Consider the following 21,270-nt stretch of genomic DNA (forward strand, 5'->3'; position numbering starts at 1 on the left):
GATTGGTTAGCTCTATCTCTGTCTCTACAGTAATTAATTAATAAAGCTCAATTTAAGGGATTTCACACTTACTTGGGATATATGCATCCTCTTTCCCCCCCACCCCCCACCATACACACACACCATCTACTAAGAGCAGTTTTAAATCACAAAGCACAGTTACTTGGGTATTTAAAGTAAGATACTTAAAAAAAAAATTCCAAAAAATTCCAAGGAAATCAAAGCAGCTCTAGAACAAGGAAACAATTAATGGGTCATCTGTCATCTTACCTTTGGGTTTATAGCAGGGAGTAGGTATAATACATTCTTCTTTTATGTGTGGCTTTGTTTTAGGACTGCAACCACCTGTATGCATTCCTCGATGATCAATACAGAGTACTACACGGTATCTGAGCCCCTGTCCACATGTCACAGTACACTAGAAAAAGAGAGAGGGAGGGGGAAGAGACAAAGAAGAGAGAAGAGAAGAGAGAGGAAAGGAAAGGAGACAGAAAAAAGAGGGAGGGAGGGAGGGAAGAAGGAAGAAGAAAAGGGAGGGAAAAAGAAGGATAGGGAGAAGAAAGAGGGAGAGAGCAAAACTTTATTTAAATACAGTAGAATATATTATTTTTCCCACTAAATACTCCAAATACAGGCTGTTGTTGTTGTTTTTTTTAATCTCTGCCCTCCTCTCCAAGATTATCAGTTGTTTTGTATCTTATCTCTTTTATTGGATTGTAAATCACTCAGGGAAGACTTACATATTATCCATCTTTCTAATCCTCCTAGAGCCTGGCATGGGATCTTAAACATAATAGGTACTTAATAAATATTTGTTAAGTAGAAATAGAAGAAGACAGTCATAAAATTGTCATTCACTTTGTTAGAGAAAGGGCTGGCATTTAATTAGTCCCTCTCTCTGAGTCTCTACCATTCCAAGCTCAGAAATCAATTTGATAAATATATGGGCAAATACTACTAAAATCTAATTTTGAACAGGAAAATGTTGGGTGAGCAATACATATAAGGGCCCAAAGTATAAATCTGAATCATCTAACTTGAAATGCTATTTTCTTCCAATCAACTAGACAGTACTATACTTGATATTGACTTAATTTTCCTACTTCCTGCTATATTGTTCTCACAGAGTCATAGATCTAGACCTCAGAAGCCACTTAATTCAACCCTTGCATTTTATAGATGAGGAAAATCAGGATCAGATGGGTTAAGTGATTTGCTTAATGTTACATTGATGGTAAACAGTGGAGTTATGACTTAAACCTATTTCCTCCAACTCTAGAATCAGTGCTATTTCCATTGGACTAGTCTCAGATTACCAGTAACAAACTAGTCATTAACTTTTGGATTTCTCTTTGGATACATGTTAATATTTCAGTTTAATTTGGTCAACCAGGTATGAACCCAACTTTAATTTTTCCATAAATAGCTGCATTTAGGTTTTCCCTAAAAACAAACAAAACCAAAACCAAAACCAAAATCCTGTGTTCTCTTAGTCAACATTCAGTAAATAGTCATGTGGATGCAAAGTAGCATATTTGATATCATTAAATGACAGCAAAAACTGTTGAGTTTCTGCCCAGTTTTTAATTATTTTCCTGAGTTTTTCTTTTTAATTATTTCACAACCTATAGAGCTATACTTGGGATGCTCTCCCCCCTCCTTACTTCCACTGGTTTCCTTCAAGATTCTGCTTAAGCATCCTCTTCTGTAGGAGATGTTTTCTAGCTTTTCCAGTTACGAATACTTTCCTTTATAAGATTATCTTGTGTGTGCTTGCTAAATTATGTATGTACAATTTGTCTTCCCTATTAGAATGTGCGCTCCTTGTGGGTAAGAATAGTTTTCTTTTTAATTTCAGTGCTCAGCACAGTGACTAGTACATAGTAAGTGCTAAAAAAATGCTCATTGATTGGTGTCTAAATCATAGAAAATAGTAGTTATTAGATTATTAAAAAGGTTATTAAGTTGTTAGGTTAGGTATCCTTCCATAATTGTTCTATGTCACAGCACCATCCCTTGTAAAAGAAAGAGCTGGTGAAGAAATCTTTCATTCAGAGACCAGGAATCAGGGTAGGTTCTGCCTCTACTTCTGAAACTGGACTGATGCATATGGTAATAGACCCAAAGTGAGTGAGTGAGAACAAGCAACAAATGCTGTCTCTCATCTATGATCATAAATCCATATCATGGCTCTATAATAAGTAGAAACAGAGCCATATCATGGTTGATTGACTTGATGTCTTGGTTCATAGAAAATTTGTTTTCATAGACCCCAAATCTAAATATTATCCTTTGAACTTACATGGTTTATATAAACTATGTGTCATGGAGCTCAGTATGATGTCATGGAAAGAATACTAGATTAGCCATCAGCAGGGCTTAGGTTCTAATACTGATTACTTATATGGCTTTGATCAAGTCATTTAACTCTTATTGGTTCGTTTCCTCAATCGGCAAAATGAAGGGGTGAGGCTTGATAACTTCCAAGTCCTGGTGAGTTCCAAGATCTTATGTTTTTCTGACAGCAATCTCAATGGCCACTGACATTACTTGGAAACACATTGAACTGTTTCTTGATCATATTAGTAACTTTGGAGCAGGAGTAGGAAAATGTCTCAATCTACAAACATATTTAGTTGGAGAATGGTGACCCTCATCCCCCCTCCTATTCTCCAGTTTCTCCTAATCCCCATCTTCTGCCCTGGCAATAGGTTGTAGAACACTAGGTAAACTCAACCAAAGAAGCCAATGATGGACAAAGTAAATTTGCCAGGCAGGGTGGTGATGAACAGACTGAAGAACGGACTTACTCTCCTAACAACACAAAGAAAGAAGGCACAGTTACCGGAGACCACTCTTGTGCCAGCCACTTAGGACAGTCAAAAATGTTGCAAGGCTGAACAATGGGCATCTTAGGAGTGTACATGCATTTCCATTCTTCCACTGAACTGACATGCCCTTGGATATCTTCTTCTACACAGGAAACTGTCCGGCTTTGGATACCACCTCCACAGGAGGAGGAACAGGCTGTCCAGGGTGTAGTTTCCCACCTATAGAAAAGAAGCAATAGTTGTTAAGGATATATAGATTTCCATTAATCTTTTAGAACTTCCCCCCCATCCCACAACCATTTTTTCTTTGGTTAGTAAAGTTCTAAGAGATCTGGGTTATAAGAGCCAAAAATCTATCTATTGAATGAAATCTGATAAATAAATTCAGCTAGCAAAGATTTTTTTTTTTAAACCCACCCCGTTCTTCACACAAAGGAACTAACATGAAAAGAAAAAAAGAGATCCCTGAATTTTTCACCCTATCTTTACAGGTTGGTAAGAAATCAGGCAAGAGTTAAGATCCCGGATCCTCCCTGTATACCAGTTTGAGCATAAAAGAATACAAAGCATGCCAATAAAGGGGAAGGAATTGATGTCATGGCTAAAGTCAGTGACTCAAGTTAATATTCATTAATAATTTGCAAACTAATATTGCACTGATCCCAAAATAGATTACCTCCCACCTGATTTTTTATAAAACTTGAATTTGGCTTGTAATCAATGATTTTTTTTTAGTATCTATTTCTTTTCATAGTAATCTTATTTTTGGACTATGGCCTAAATTTGGACCATTATGGTAGACTGTGTCTGGATTGACATTTTGATTCTAACATAGTGCTTTGTTCATTTACAGAATTATTGCTTTCCTTCATCAAAGATCAAAAGGGCAAAATGAAATATTTTCTTATCCTACTCACGTAACTGATTTTGGGAATAAAAGAATAGTTAAAGCATGCAATTTAGTTGTTTACCAAGCTTACTACTATTCTAATGTTCTAATTACTCTATTGACTACAGAAGCTATAACTAGCAGTTGTATTATTAGATTGAGAGCAAATATTAGGAATATAGTTATTATATGTTAATTTCTTAGTTATTGATAAATGTTATCTGATTCATGACTTTTGTCCTGTTAAAGTGCATGTACCTATGCTACCGCATTAGGTTTAGGTTTGATTCTGGTTGGACAAGTTGGCTTTATGATTTCTGGGACCCTTTAATTTTTTAAATAGGGATCTGAATGTTAATCTAAATAAAAGTAACATTGTCAAATATTACTTTTAAGAGAATTGATTTACTTCTGCATTGGAAAATTCTATGAAAGAGAGGGAACACTTTGCTTAAATTTTCCAAAAGTAATTCTTTTTTCTTTCTTTCAAACTGGCTTCAGAAACTACAGAATTGTTGAAGGAAGGAACCACAAGTGAAATGATTACATACTTATTTGTTTGTGTGTAGTGCTCTGGTGGTTGGGAGGCTGGCAAAGAACTTAAATTTCTATAATGTTTATGAGGGAATGACATTTGGCTAGAAGACAAAATGAAATGTCAAGAAGTTAATGTACTTGACTTATAAAAGTCAAGTATTCTATACAGATAGAAACATAGCTTGGAAGCATTTATTCTAATGTTTCATACAATTTTGTTTATAGATAGTATGTCATATTCAAGATAGCAAGCTTAATTATCTTTTTGCACAAAGGGAAAATGTATATTTCCCAAGTTATAGAGGGGAAAGACTCTTCTCTATTCTCTCTGCACTGCTCAACTCCAGGCAACAATCACTATTCCTACTGCCAGCAGCTGAGACATACTGCCAAATACAATATTTTCTTATGCACATTTCCCCAGGAGGTACATAAGAAAGTAACATAATGAGGAGAGCAGGATTGCAGTTTAGCCCCTAGGAGAATTGCTTGCTGGTCCCTTCCAGAGGAGCAAGGTATCTCTGTAGAGAGTTGCTCCATATTAAGGGAGACCAATCCACATATCATACTTCCTTGGAATCATATCATTATGAAAGACATTTACTCTGGTGTATAGAGAAGTGGATTGAATACATGCATACACATTTATACTCATACTAGACACAAAGCTACAAAAACATAGGAATCAGCTTTAAATATGTTGGATGTTCTTAATATCTTAGTTCAGTTTTAAACTTTACTAAGCTTAGAGTTGTTTTATTAAATTTTGGGGGATCATTAGGATGCAAAAGAGGGAAGTGATTGTCTAAACGAAAGTCTAATTTTCCTCAAATGTACTTCAAAAAAGTCAGAAATAAACTGTACTTCTTTTTCAACATCAGAGCACAATGTTCTGAACACAATATTGTTTAATAAAAGTTGGTGAATGTAGGAAAGAATGGATGGCTCTGAAGCAGAAAGAAATTTGAGAAATTGTTTTTTATTTCAATACTCCCAGTAATGTATAGCATATTACAACAAAAGAAATTTGTTCTATTTCTGTAAAATGGATGTATATTAGTTTCTTCTTAAGAGTTTTAGACTTATAGTTAATCTTGCCATAATGTGTGGCTTTTTCAACAAGGATGGCCTAACAACTAAACACAACAGAGATTGTAAGTCTTCATATAGGGCTGTTTAAAACATTAATATAAAAAAGGGGAGAATTAGAGCATTAACAAATATTTTATAAAACACTGTCCTAAAAGATAACTGACTTAGGAATTTATAATGTACTATAAATGTATTTGAATTTTATTTCTTAGATGGTATTGGATATAATGGACAGAGGACTGTCTTTGAAGCTGGAATATCTGAATTCAAGTTGTATTTTTGACACATTCTGGCTTTATGATTTTGGGCAAATCACATAACCTTAGAGAATTCTCAGCAAAGTTTATTGGTTTTAGAGGATGTGCTGGACTTCATTGGATATACTGATGAACTCACTAGTCTCAGAACTCAAAATTCTGAACTGACATGTGGAAATACTTTATATGATTAATTGAAAATTTATATGAAGCATCATGGTATTTTCTTAAACCTTATATATGTACATTTGTATGTTTATGTCAATATGTTCATATGTATGTATGTGACAGTCAGTTATTGAAGTGAGACCAGTGTTCAAAGTAAGGGAAGAACAATAAGAAAGTAAATGAATTTTAATATTGTACACTCTTTTGATTCATAAATCATTCATTTGTTTAAGGCCTTTCCCTTGACCAAGGGTGTTACCATAGAGAAATAATTGTTTGTATGCCAATACAATAATAGAACAAATTTCTATATGTTGCAAATAAAAGTAATCACCTAAGTTTTTATTTATAAAATAAGTACAATTAGTGGAATACTCTAATTCTTAATATATTAAATTACATAAAATGGGCATTGATTATTGTAGAAAAAATTAACCCATACATTTCTAATAATACTGTGGCAGTCATTACAATAAAAGAATAGGACTTTAGATTTAGAGATGGATGGGATCTTGTGGTTGATCCTTTGTTTTCAAAGAGGACAGATTATAGCTATTACCTGGACCAATGATTTCATTTTATAAATGGGAAGATTGAGACCCAGAGAAATTAAATGTCTTTCACCAATGGTCACACGTTATGGAAAAGTTGAGATAATACAAAAATATTTCCCAAAGCCTGATATAATCAGGCTTGATTTTAAACTTAGATGTGCACATTATTGTTATGGCTCTATAATCTTTAATTTAAAGAGCTATATCAATATAAAATTGTTATTATTAGTGGTAGAAACTTACACCAAATGAAATGCTAATACAGTTCAGAGAATATTTTGGTTTTCTACCTTGGTTTCTATTTGCTAGTTCTAGTTTCAAAGTACTTCACTGGATTTCACCTGCACCAACAATAACACTACCACCAACAAAATAAAAGCAAAAATAAGCTCACAACATGGGTTGGTTTTAAAAAGAGCAACATCAAGGTTCCACTTCATTTGACTTTCAACAAATTAGAGTGATTTGTTCTGACTTCAGGTTCATGGTTTGGAATTGGTCTAATCCTTTCATTATACATAGTATAGATTATATTCAATAGCTATGTTAATTACCAAGCCAATCAAATAAGTATTTGTTAAGTATTTTGGTGTTCAAGATGCTTTATTAGGCATTGGGAATAGGAAAGCAGTCCTTTCCTTCCAGTAAGGTAAATTTTAATACCTGTAGAATGCAACTATAATGGGTAGGGTATCTCAGATTTTAGCTTCACAAAGGTACAGTAGACCAATGGAATAAAGCAAAAAAGTGATTTCTCTGTGGTTACTTCAAGTCAAATAACAGAAGTACAAATTCCAAAGTCTCACAAATTATGAGACTTCTGCCTGCTTCTGGTATGACAACACATTTATTCAATGGACTATTATTTGGCTCTCCCTCTACCCCACTTTATTATGAATGGATTTATAAAGAGAACAATCATTTCAGAATGCTCCCACTGTACTTTTTCATTATTTTTCCAGCTTGTAAAAATATTATACTTATAAAATGTGAAGTAGCATTTACATGGGATTTTATGCTATTTTAAAAAGTCTAAATGGCTGTTCTGAATAACAAGGATGTGAAAGAAACTGTGGAATTTGGTTTTCTTTCCTTAATTGCTAATTTCTCCTAAAATGAAAATGATTTTAGAAATTCACATGCATGCTAATGCAACATCTGGAATTCCACATTCATGGGTCTACAATGATAGTTGTAGTAGTTTGCATTTGACATTTTGGAGCAGTACTGTAATGACCAGAGTCTTATTGCAGAGAAAAAGACAAAGAAAAATCCAGAAAGACCAAATATAAACCCACACAGTGTATCTAATCACTGAATTACTATGTCAGCTTTAATGTAATGCTAACCTATCTTTACATGGTTTTTTAAAATGATAATTAAAGTTTGGGCATGCTAGTATTATTCAGGGGGAAAGGAGTGGGAAAAGTAGCATCTACCATATTATTTTTACAGGAAAAACAGAATCATTGTGCAGAAACAAAAACAAAAAAAAATTGCAACACCAGATAACTAATTCTAGCATCAGGATTGTTGATTTACATACCGAGGAAGGGGATGGTAGAGGTCATAGGGCATGATCTGCTTGTAGCCGTCACTGTTAGGAACAATAATGCCAACCCTCTGAGTAGAAGGTACACACAATAAAATAAACACTAAATGATTACATTATACAACATTTTTAAACATAATTGCAAAACAATATTGATAACATGTTTCACTGATTCACTTTAACTTTAACACTAAATTCACTTCAAGACTTTGAAAACAATACTAAGAAGAATTTATATTTTTATGGCCAGTATAGATTTAAGAATGGACAAGATATTGTTTGGAGGAGCACTGTTTCAAAAGACTAGTTTTCTGATTAAAGAAGAAAATTCCATGGGAAAGGGTTAGACTACCCAAACATTCCCATTCTTGTCAAATATGATACTATATATTTTAATACTTTCATTAATCCAAAGAAATTTTATGTTATATTGAGTCATCATCATCATCACCAACTACATCACATTAGTGCCTTATAAAGAAATCACACTATTATTAACTTTAATTATGCTACAAAATTCTCTAAGGTTTTAAATTGTAGAAAAGGAACTAACTTATACTGACAGTTTCCTTACCTAGGAATTCCCAAAAGGGATGAAAACATAGATCCCATATATATTTCTTATGTAATGTGCCTTTGAAAATATATTTTTCCCCCTTCTTGGTGGGTCAGTAAAAGTATTGATCCCTACCAATTTTTTAGCAAATGGTCATTGGAAGGTACTAGAAAAGGGTCATCAAAGGCAAATTCCCTATTATATAAAGGCCAAATGACTGGAGCATGTATAATTATAGTTGTTTTTTTTTTTTATAAATATTTGGGATATTGAAGGCTTTGAAGTTGACAAAGGAACAAGAAAAAAAAAACCTGTTAAGTCAGTGTAGTAAATCTGTTATTCCCCTCTTACTTGAAATTCAAAATTCTGTTATTTTCATAAAGGATATTGGAAGAACAGTTTTAGAAATCCTGCTTTAACATAAATTACTTTAACAGAACTGAAGCTCTCTAATTTTCTAGAATGATCCTTTGTGAAGATCAGTTACTACACTTGGATTTGTTAGGTATTGGTAGTGAGGAAGGGAGATGGAAAAGCCAATGGAGAGCTAGAGTAATACAGGTAACCTCTTTTCTCTCTGTGGAAAAAATGCCATTTACACTTCTAGGAATGGAAGTGTGGACTCTATTCCAACTTATTTTGCATTGAAAAAGTATTAAGGAGACCTCTGATAATATTCAAGAGCAAAATATTCTGTTTTTTAGATGTAACACTCTTGGTCTTATCACCAGCCACTGTCCAGTAGATCCTGTTAAGGTATCTAACCTAGAGACAGAAGGTGATTTAGGTTGGCTTTTAGGGTTTAGGATAAAACACAGAATTGATTGGACAATGGAATGGGTAAGATGGAAAGAAAGAGAAAAGGGTCAAGAAGTCACAAAAGGCAAAATGGTGCAAGTGAGAAATTTGATTAAAGAAAGACTCTGATGTAGTATGAAAATGACTGAATAGTTTATTGAGGGAAAGCACCAGGAAAGATCCTCAGCCTCTGGGTCCATTCTTGTCTTAACTATCATTACCAAACTTGATTTGATCATATCTGATTTCCCAAGACTTATTAAAACTGTTGTGAGAAAATTTGTATTTTGGAAGAGTAAGGGATTAAATGTTATGATTATATGTTTTTCTGCTACCAAAAATTAGGCAAAGGAACTTGCTTTTTTCTTTCATTCCTTTTCAATTTAGAAGCCATTCCATTTTTGCTTAGGGGCTACAATTGCTGAGCTCTTTCAGGTACGTGATTTAATCAACTTCCTTTTTCCTCTTCCATTTTAATAGAACTTCTGTTTGCTTTCATACCCAAACAAAATTTCCCCCATTACATTTAATATCTCAGTTGTCAACTTACTAGAAGTTAAAAATAAAAATGCAAATTGGCTTTTGATATTAATACTCAAATTTTATCTTGGATTTTAAGTTTTATTGACATGTAGTTTTAAGGTCGCAAATGTACACCAGAGCTTTTTTACTTGCAAAATTGTTATGATATTTGTTTAAAGATTTCCATATTAAACCAAATTTTTATAGGCCTTTAGCAACAGATTATGTATTAATTTTTTTTAATGAAACAGCATTGATGGAAGTAGTTCAGAGGGGTAGGAAGGAATTAGAAGAGAGTTTTCAGAACTCAAGAAGCTTGGCTTTGCTTTGGAAGCATTTAGAATTTCTGTTTTTATTTAAAATAGTAGCTTTAAATTTGGAACCAGCAAAACTGTAGTACTGTTTGTCTTTTCATGGCATGGGTCATGGTGAAGCCTCTTAAGATGACTATATGCCACCTGTGAAAACAGAAGATGTCCAAACAATAGCACTCTGTCTAATACTGTTTATGCATACATGTTCGAGTGGACTCCAATCTCCTATGGGATTAATGTTATGCCCCTTTTATTTCAGGTCACAGTCATTATAGTAGACTACAAGTTACTCTAAACTTAATTTATTGTTGTTTATTATTAAGGGTTTCTTTGTTTCTCTGCCCTAAGCCAAGAGTATTTTCTTAAGAAGGATGATAAAGATATCATCCTGGACTATTACAAATTTTTTTTCCCTTACTCTGTTTAAATTACTCTCCTCTCCCTCTCCCTCTTCCTCTATTTCCCTCCCTCCCCCCCTCTTTCTGTCACTGTCTCTCCCTGCTTTTCTTTTTCTCTCCCTCCCTCCCTCCTTCTTTCTCCCTCCTCTCTCCTTCTCTCCTTCCCCCTCTTTCTTTCTCTCCCTCCCTTCCCCCTTTCTCTCTCCCTCTCCCTTTCTCTTTATTTCTGTTTCTATTTTTATCTCTGTCTCTCTCATTCTCTCTATCTCTCTTTACTGTCTATCTCTCACACATTCTCTCTCTCCTCCTGTGTGTGTATGAACTGATACTATTATATGTTACAATTCTAATAAAAGATATCTTTGAAAGGAATATATATATACACACATGTGTGTATACATATATACATATATATGTGTGTGTATATGTCTCTCTCTCTCTCTCTATATATATATATATATATATATAGAGAGAGAGAGAGAGAGAGAGAGAAGAAGACGACAGCACAGACAAAATACATATATGCATGTCTATATATATTTATATGTATTTGTGTGTTGTGAGTATGTACTGAAAAATAACACTGGTCGTGGGTTATATTCATGTTTACACATGCTATAGTTGACTAAACAAACAAAAAAGAAAATATTAAAAAATAAAACATGGTTTGCATTTGGAACCATATATTGTGTGGTAGGGAGTAGTATACAAAATAGGAATCAGAAGATAGATGACAATGTATGGAATGAGAGAAAGAATAATGAACCGTGAAGGTAGGGGAAAAAAATTAAATTTCATTCTCTGCCTTAACTACTCTTTTCTCAAGTAATCATTCATGTGAAGAGAAAGGAGTTGAGAGAGAAAGGAAGTGTAAGGTGCTATTCTGGACTGTGGGGCAGATATTTGGTTCTTCAAAAAAGTAGAGGAAGAGTATCCCACTTCATCTTCTTTAAAGTCAAGCATTAAGAGAGAGAAATTAGAACTGAGAATCAGTGATCATATATGCTTGAGGTGAGAGAAACTTCTCAAAGGTTTCTAGCAAAGGTTCATCATTCCCAAAAAATCCATTGTATTCAGAACACTGAGTGTGTACCACTTTAGAGTAATACCCTGGCTTTGGAAAACTATTTTGGACACAGCTCATTCTGTTGGGACACCTACATTTTTTATTGAACATGTACAGGAATTCTGATACAACAAAATCCATGGGTGCCTGAAGTTGTGGTTGTTGGATGTTTCCATATGAATTACATTTGTAGGGGTCATGCTATCAAACTGAAGGGGTAGAAGATAAAGAAAAGAGCTGTTGATCCAATTTAAAGAGTTAATAAGGCTGAATACAGAGGAGGGAGGTAGAGAAGACCCTCAAACAAATTAACAGCTGCTTTTCTCAACTCTGCTTTCTTTCTTTTGTCTACTTCTTGGTTATTTGCCTATGCAGTGCTTGTTGTGGGGTGAGGATGGTGATATGGGAGTTGTGTCATGTTTTCTCAAGAAAATAAGTAAGAGTGCAAGAAAGGGAAAGACTAAGCCTAGTTGCTTCCTCTCCCCATATTTCTCTTTTCAGAGGGGAGCATGTGAAAGTGAACTATGTCCAAAATAGTTTTCCAAAAGCAGCTTTACAATTCATATAGTGACCTGTGCAGCTAAACTGCTACTAAGGGTAAGGAAACAAGTTAATCAAAATTAATAGAAACATCAATATATCTCACACCTCATCTCCATTCAACCATCAATACTGGAGAATGGGCTATCTGCTGCTGAAATTTAAGCACCATGCTACTGTGCTGGGATCTCTCTGGGGAAACAAAAGAGCTCTTTTACTTATATCTATATGACTTTAGGTAAGTCATGAGACCTCTTTGTTTAATAGTTTTTTCATCGCAAAATGGAAGAGGGTTAAGATTAGCTGACTTCTGAGGTCCCTTCTAGTTCCATAGCCATTGATTGATTATTTGACCTATTAAATGGCATACTTCTATATTTCTTGGGTTGAAAATTCCTGGTCAGAATAAATTTTATAGTCATAATTCTCTTCTGTAACTGGGATTAACACCAGCAAACTAAAACTGATTTTATGGCTTTGTTTCCCCTCATTTCAATTTTAATAGCTTTGTCATTGGTTTGGCTGAATAAAATAAAACAGTTTGTATAAGAAATGCTAAGGTTGAACTTTCCTGTGTCTAATAGAACAAACCAGGAATTAAGTTTTGGGTGAACTGGTATGAAACTAAGCTGCTTGAATTAGTGATTAGCATCAATCTGCTTATAATTTACTTCTCTTATGCCTGAATTCCCTATTCATCTCTATTACTCAGACTCCTTATTATTCCTTTGAGGCTCAGCCTAGGAACTAACTCCTCTATAAAATACACCAATCTTCCTAGATGTTAATGTTTTCTTCCTCAAATTACCCCACATTATTCTGTATTATACTATTTCCAATGTAATCTCCTTGAGGTCAGGGATTATTATTTCATTTTTGCTTTTGTATTCTTACTATTTAGTACTGTCTGACACAAAGTAGGTTCTTCATAAATTATTATCAAATTGAGGTTGTTGATTTTTTTTTTAACCATGGTTTTATGTTAGAGTGAAAATGGTACCATGAGGAAGCAGGAGATTTCTACTTTAGTCAAGGCTTTGTTATTCGGAAGCTCAGACAATTCATTTTACCTCTCTCTCAATTTCTTCATTTGTAAAATGGTAGTAATGATATTTTCTAGATCAACCTGAAAAAATTGTGAGGAATGGGTGAAACAAAAATATGTTAAAATGTGTACTATTTGTTAAAATAACCATTGTTTTGCTTGTAGAACAGCCCATTTTATAGCAAATGCCCTTTGGATGATTATAACTAAATAGTATAGTAGAAAAAGGCAGTGTTTTGGGAGACCAGGTCTCTCTTCCTATATTGCCCATAATTAATTGCTTGGTCTTGTGTGAATTCCTTTATTAATCTGAGCTCCAGTTCTCTAATCTACAAAATAAAGGACTTAGAAAATAATACTAATAACAGCTCATATTTAATACAGCACTTTATAGTTTACAAAGCACTTTGTAAATGTTAACTCATTTGATCCTCCCAACACCCCTGTGTTATAGGTGTCATTGTTATAAACATTTTGTAGATGAGAAAACTGAATCAGACAGAGGTTAAAGTAACTTGCCTGGGTCACATAGCTAGTAAGAGGATTCTGGGGAAAGAATCAAGTCCCATATTTTAATCCACTGGGTCATCTTCTACCTTTCAGAGTCTATGATTTATCTTGGTTTCTTGCAAATAGGTTAGTGACAATTTGTGTTTCTATGTAACTTGTACACATAAATAAGATATGGCAGAATTCCAGTGTAGTTAAAAAAATCAAATGAGAACTGCATATATGATTGCTTCTTACCTATCCTTGATCAAATATTGTCTAACTACAAACTGGCAATGGTTAACTCAGGGGAAGAGAGATGATGATGATGATGATGATGATGTTTAAATTTAGTGTCAATTGAGAATGAACCAGAAAGAGCCAAGAAAATATTCCTTGACTTCTGTTCATCTTGGGTATAATCTAATCAATATATTGATGAGAGTTACATAAATTATTTTTAGTATTATTTTGTATCACTAAGTAAATACTAATGGATTCCTTAGCCTAACAAATGGAGCCTTAGTGGGAGTATCTATTGATTGTGAACTTAAGAAATTAGGATCCTTATAATTATCATCAACCAAATAATTTATTCTTCAAAGTCTCAACATGTTCTCTTACCAGAATACGGTTTATAAGGGTTCTTTCTCTTTTGCTGTTCAAAGGACTAATACAAGTCACTGCAATGACAAACTGCTGAAGCTTAAAGATCAGAGATTTTCTAAGTCAATCCTTTCATTTTACAGATGAAGAAAAGTAGTCCCAAGAAATGAAATGACCTGTTCATGACACACATAATTATGGCAGATCTGAGATCAGAACCTAACTCCTGATCCAGTGATGACATACTGCTCATTATTAAAAAATGTTTTTTTTTTTTTTTAATATCACTCTTGGAGTCTACTTTGAAACCTATGTCTCTATTACTCAGGCCTTGCTAGGAATAATTAATGTAATTTAGAGTAAAACCAAATGAGACACGTCAGCACAAAAAGACCAGTAAAGCCATTTGGAATCCCTGTGTACAGGGCATGCAAATTTGGGTATGAGTTTATGACTGCTTTTCTTTAAAGTCCTGGGGGAAAGGGGAAATCTGGATACAGTTTTGTTGCTAGAAACAGATTTGTTTGTTAATGATGTTGAGGATGATAGTGTGATGAGTGAGAGCTTTTTTCACTTGTCCAACAATTACCAATTTAATCCCCCCCTTCCTTGACTTGGATTCAGAATGAGAATCTCATGCCAAAGAAGGAGAAAAGGGTGACTGCTCTGTTATTCTCTCAGCCTGTCTCATAAACCTTGGAAAACTGCTGTATAGCAGAGTTGTCCTAAAAAAAAGTATTTCAGACTAAGGTCAGTGCAGAAGGTGATGTTTATAATGGTCCAATCTTGTCCCACTGTCTTCTATGGAGCATCTCAAATGGAATTTAAGGTCCTCTCAAAATACCAAATCACTAATTGTCTAAACAAAAAGCATGTCTGTAAAGCATTTACTTTGAGAAAGTTCTAGTTATGTGCTGGAATCATCAGGAAAACAAATCTGATTCTCTATCAAGAAGAACATCTGATGGGGAGAAGTGGTACTGCTCACTATAAAGCTCCATGGAAGCTATATATCTATCTAAGTACTAATCACTTTCTCAGACAATAATAGCATTTCCTGATCAGTTTAGATGAAAGACTGTGTGCTAACAGACAGTATATAAGATGGGTGCATGTTTTGGTATGTTGCTTCTGTTATAGAGTAAAAATTCCTAAGCAGAAATTCAGTCCAGAGAAAAAGATCACTCTAGATTTGACTAGGATGTCAGCAATTTCTGTAGTCAAAAGGGCCACTCGTTATAGCCCTGGATGTGGTAGACATAAAGCAAGGGAGAAAGAAAAAAATAGATGTGACAAAAAGTATAATAAACCAACAAGGGAGAGAAACAAAGTAAAGGGGGTGGGGCATATGATGAAAAGACTTATGTTGTCCCTAACAAAAGTCTCAGTGGATACCATAAATTCATAGAATCTAGAGCTGGGATCAACTTTAGTGTTCATCTGGACCCCCTCATTTTACAGAAAAGGAAACCGAGGCTATGAGAGATTATACAGATTATACAGATAATAAAATTAACAGAACAAATCTAGACCTGATTACAAATTCAGTTTTCTTTCTATTATATTATGCTGATATTAATTAAACCTTCAATAATGGAGCCTAGAAAGAAATTATTCATCTATTCATGGTGCTAAGAATATTACGAGATGCTTAAAAATAAAGAATTTGCAATATTTATAGACACCAAATTTTGAACTGAAAAGGGACTGATTTCCTCCTTTTATTGATGAGAAAATGGAGGCCTTGATTACAAAGATAGTAAGTTGAAGAACTGGGACTTGAACTAAGAACCTTGAATATGTTTTTCAACAAAATACTTCTTTTTCTTGCTATCTTAGTGATTTCTCAAGTGGTACAAAGCAACTTAAAATGATCAAAAATATATTATTTTTATTAGAACTGACAATCCCAACATTTTGCATTTTTGAATCTTTTGACTGGGCACTTAGACATACCTTTTTGTGCACCTTCTCCCTAATTGCTTTATTAACTAGAAAGCCACATTGGAAGAGTTTGAGCCTACACTAATATGTAATGGAAAAGGATATGTATGGACTGCTACTGAATCACTGGATAGAATCTGTCCCAGATAATGATCTTAGCCTTTTCTACAGAATAGAGTTTGATGAATTTCATATTATTACCTAAGGGCAATGCTTGATCTCAGAACAGTGTAGTTCTCCTTTCTCAATTATTTTCTCTCTCTAATATAGCTCTTAATTTTTACAGCTTTGCCTAATTATTTCTTGAATTTAAAAGAAAAAACCCTGCTTCCTGACATCTGTCTCTAAGTTGTTTTCCCTCCCCTACATTTTTTTTTTTTACCACCACCTGTCCTAACATTTATACATGTGTGGTGGCAGATTTTAAAAAACAACATGGAAAATAGAAAGGGCATAAATTTCACATGTAAGCTTCTTTCAATGCAGAATTGCTTTGCTTTTGGATAATAAGGAATAGGCCAAAAATTCTACTCCAACAGAGAAGAGCATATAAGAATCAATGGCCAGAAAAAATGAATGTTATTTTTTCTTATTGTATTTATTTTTTTAAAGTGTAATTATCATAAAATGCTTTAATGTTGAAACTATCCCTCTGTGACCATTTGGCCTTTGCTATTTTTTCTAAGTTGGGAGAAATAGATCTCCCAGTCTTTCTAGAAATGCATGTCAAATTCTTTGGGAGTTTGAATTGTATAAGAATTTCAAGTCTGACTGTCTTCTGTTGGACTGACCTATCTATCTGAACCAAAAGCTTCTATACGCCTCATCATTACTCTTCTTGTTGCAGCTGTGAATGAAAATGTGAGTTCAAGAGGAAGTAGTTTTGCAATGGGTTCTATATGGATGATAAAGATTCTTCTTACTCAAATATCTTGGGTAATAAAATTTTTAAATGTCAGGATTTCCCAAATAAAACAGCTAGAACATAATTTTCACACTCTAGTCAATTTTTCACACCATATTCGTTTCTTCAAGTGGACCCTTTTAAAAATTTTCTGATGTAATATATGAAAATAAACTTCTAACCACCTTTACTCTTGCGGTTGTCAAATATCGGTTCTTTGGAGTTTTAGTTAATGAAAATATTTTCTTCTGAGTTAATCATGATGTTTTAGTTAGGTGTTATGATTAATGACAGAAACTAAGGCATTAGATCATGTGTAGAATTTACTATTTCAAATCTAAGCAAAAAACGGTAGAGGAAACCTAAACATTAAATTGTGTTGGGCCCAACAGAACATTTTGTATTCACATCAATCCTGGAACTTTAAAAAAAAAAATTAGTTCAAAGTATTGTTTTTTAATATGTTCAATGACTGGTAGCTTGTGTCTTGAAAAAAAGCACAGGATTCTTCCTTATATCCCTGAGATTTGAGAAGTCCATTTATTGAACTTTACTACACAAGTTCATGACTTGAATTGTGGGATTGAATAGGTTGTTGGTTTTTAACATTCCTTTTCAGAAGCTGAGAATGATTAAGCTAAATTCTGGCAAAGAAACAACAGGAAGGGTTTCAATTTCAATTGCAAATGCTGCTTTCAAGAAAATTATTCTCTCTATCCTTCAGAAGGTGACTGCTCACTCCTAGTGGTATTTCATTCATCAGGCTTATTCTTTATCTTCCAAACAAGTTGGAAGGATGTAGCAAAATTATAGTTATAAAAGAGAAACCATGATATGCTTATATCATTCCTTGAACCCAATAAATTAAAAACTGCTATTTTACATAATTTTCAAGTGCAGATTTGCTCAAATGTAGCAAAATTTTAACTTCTGGGAAGCTCAGTTTCTTCATCAGTAAAATAAGAAGTTGAACTTAGAAGCCCTTTGAGGTCTTTCTAACTTGAAATCTCTGATTTTTTGGCTATTGTTTTGAGTCCATCTCTTGGTTAAATCTGTCAGGGAACTATATTTATATGCAGGGTGTATGCTTGGCCAAGAGCCAGAAACTAGGTTTCTTCTCATCATATCCTAAGATGAGGAAAAAGTTATGATCTGGATGCTTCTGAGACCACTGTAGCAGGCACAGTCTAGGAGTCATTTATTATCAAGAGTTTTATAAAGCAGATAAATAAGGAACCACAGTAAAATATGTAATGTCAACAAAAATCTACTGAGATCCTTTTCCTTGTGGATTGTAGGACTGCACTGAACACCAGTCTGGGAATGACCCTCAAATACTTCTGTTACAAAATTCATCATGGACTTTCCATGTGCAGGCTTAGTGCACATGAGAACATTTTGGATTATGGACTATTTTTTTTTAAGATAATTATTCCAACTGGATTTCCACTTATTTTAAACCACTTATCAGTGTGGACTGACCTGGCAGGACAGGGGTCCAAGTTACACTCTTGAAGCTTTGGTTTGGGTTTGACATTCTCTGGGTAATAGTGGCAGTATTGATCTGCTACAACTCGGCTGCTCCGCAGATCATAGCACTCAGCCGAGGTCAGCTGGTAACCTGAAACATTCAAACCATCCAGACAAGTTCAAGCAAAGTAGCAGACACATCAAGACAAATTATTCTTGTATTTGAGTCACTTGGATCTTAGGTATTTTGAGAGGCGTATTTGTTCTTTCCTGCACCAATCATTTATTATTCTGTTTTAATAATTCTATGTTAATAAATCACCAGTTCATTCAACATGATTCCATGGAAGTCATATTTGACCATTTATTACCCTAATTTTATATTAGCAATGGTGGGTTTATTCAATAATTTTATGAAATTCATATTTATAGGGTTTCCTGAGGGATTTTTCAAGTTGGAATTGAACCACTGACCTAAGAATCCCCACAGATTCACACTCTACACTTCATTGCATTGTACTGTTTAGACTCTCCATTTTTTGAAATCCCACCCAATCTGGGAGCCCCAGGTTAAAGATCAGGTATTTTATGCTTTTCCTCTTCTCCCTGAGAGATGAGTGATCTTTCCTTTATCGAAATCCATAATACTTTTATTTATTTATTTCTCTTGGGTATCTACATTTGCATTATATTTATTTGTTCATGTATCTTCCTTTCTTGAGTATAATCCCTTTGAGGAGAGGATCTGCTTTTTTGTTTGTCTGTTTTTACTTTGTATTTTCATGATTTAGCAATAGGGGCTGTAGTAGGTATTTCAAAAATTCTTGTGGAAATTAATTGAATTTATATTTCTTTCAGCACTCAGCACAGTGTACTGTACAAGGCAGGGGTAATAAATGTTTGTTGCTGCTTGAATCAATAATTTGTAAAAACATGTTTAGATACTGAGTTTCCAAGGGTATAAGGACTATGCATTATGTTTCTTTTGCAAAACCCAATAAGTTAATATAGTGTGTTGTACACAGCAAATACTCAGTAAAGCTTTATTAATTAACCAACCATTTAATTTATAACCTCAGCAATGCTTTACTCTCCTTAGTGATTTATTCATCAAGAAGAATAAAGTCTAAAATAAACATACTTCACAAAATCCTTAGGCCTCAATTCATAGCATTTTACTTTTTAAAAAGGTCCTTAACACTTATGTTCTATATTAGTATATACTCTCCTTAAAGAATCTTGCCTTTCCTCTGGCCCTTAATAGCATTATGATACAAGTCCTGATCTTGACCTCTGAGGACATTCTCAGAGAGAATTAGTCAATCAATCAACAAGCAATTATTAAGCTCCTAAGACATACAAAATACTAGTAATGGGGATGAAAATTCAATTAATGAACAATTCCTACTCTCAAGGAACTTAATAATAGAAATATTTGGAAATCCTCTTGAGTATTAAGAAATAAAGATGATAAAATATTGATGTAGATGTTATTTAAAAAAGAGTATGAAAATCTATTTTCAGACTAAAATAATCATTTGAAAATATACCAAGCTTGGCTATATCATAAAATTCCTCAAATTTTCATTCTAGTTTTTTGTAGCTATGGTTTTGAGGTCAGAGACAAACTTGAAATGAAAACAGAAAGTGTAATCTATTATTGGTCTCATTCTATCAGTCAGTTAATAAGCATTTATTAAATGTCCACTATGTGTCTAAAGTAGACAGAGTGCTGGGCCTGAAATCAAGAATACGCATCTTCCTGAATTAAAATCTGGTGTCAGACACTTTCTAGCTATATGAGCCTGGGCAAATCACTTCACCCTGTTTGCCTCAGTTTCCTCATCTGTAAAATGAGCTGGAGAGGGAAATGGAGAGGGGTCTTTGCCAAGAAAATCCCAAAGGGAGTCACAAAGAGTCTGACCTGACTGAAGAATACAAAAATAAGTTAACCAGGATCTAAATAAGCAGCAGGCTGGATTTGGTCCTTGGGTCAGAGTCTTCCAACCACATCTGTACCCTTTTAGATCTAAACTTGTAGGCATCAGTACAGAGAAATCAGGAGTGGATGAAATTGCTAAGGAAGACAAGAAATGGTTAGAGAGATATGAATAGATCGAAGAAAAGATAGTATCTTCAGCTAAAGGAAGAGACAGCATATCAAAAGAGTGATCAGAAGCTACAGAAGTTGAGGGCTGGGAAAAAAAAAAAAAACCAACAGCTATAAAATGTGATAATTGGGAATTCTATTGGTAATCTTTGAGAAAATTATTATAACTACATAGTTAGGGAAGAGACTATTGCAAGGAGTCAGGAGAAGAGAGCAGGAGATTTCTTTTTTCAAGAAATATAGCAGTGATGGAGAGGAAAAGCATGGAACAGTAGATGAATGAGCTAGAAGGAAAAATCAGTGAAAGTTATTTGTTTATTTGTTTTTACTTTTTATTTTTTAGTGGTGGAGAGACTTCAGAATATGAAAAGAACCAGTAGAGAGAAGAAATGAAGATGTATGAGAATAAGGGAATGAATACTGGAGCAAAGTTCTGGAGACAGTGGAAGAGCAGTGTGAAATCACACCAGGAAATATGAATCAAGGGTAAAGAGAAGGATTAGAAAATGAAGAGCAAGAAAGACATTATTTTAAAGAATGGGATAGTTTTTAAATAGATGGCTGCCATCTAATTTTCTCTAGGGAAGAAGCAGTATTTAAACCAACTTTTGCAAAGTTTTAGAGATGA

The 21,270-nt window shown here is 33.9% G+C and overlaps 1 protein-coding gene across 2 annotated transcripts in view; it reads right to left on the reverse strand.

The window, feature by feature from the left end:
- Positions 1-21,270, reverse strand: part of ADAMTSL1 (ADAMTS like 1) — a 1,023,200-nt gene that overhangs the window by 181,805 nt on the left and 820,125 nt on the right. For both annotated transcript variants that reach the window (XM_031961469.1, XM_023497962.2), the window contains 4 exons: positions 18,545-18,683; positions 7,875-7,925; positions 2,846-3,050; positions 271-418 (listed from right to left, as the gene is read on the reverse strand). In XM_031961469.1, coding sequence (XP_031817329.1) covers positions 271-418; positions 2,846-3,050; positions 7,875-7,925; positions 18,545-18,683 — 543 coding nt within the window. The remainder of the gene's footprint in view (positions 1-270; positions 419-2,845; positions 3,051-7,874; positions 7,926-18,544; positions 18,684-21,270) is intronic.

Source organism: Sarcophilus harrisii, chromosome 1 (genome assembly GCF_902635505.1).
Source record: "Sarcophilus harrisii chromosome 1, mSarHar1.11, whole genome shotgun sequence".
In the NCBI taxonomy this organism is placed as follows: domain Eukaryota; kingdom Metazoa; phylum Chordata; class Mammalia; order Dasyuromorphia; family Dasyuridae; genus Sarcophilus; species Sarcophilus harrisii.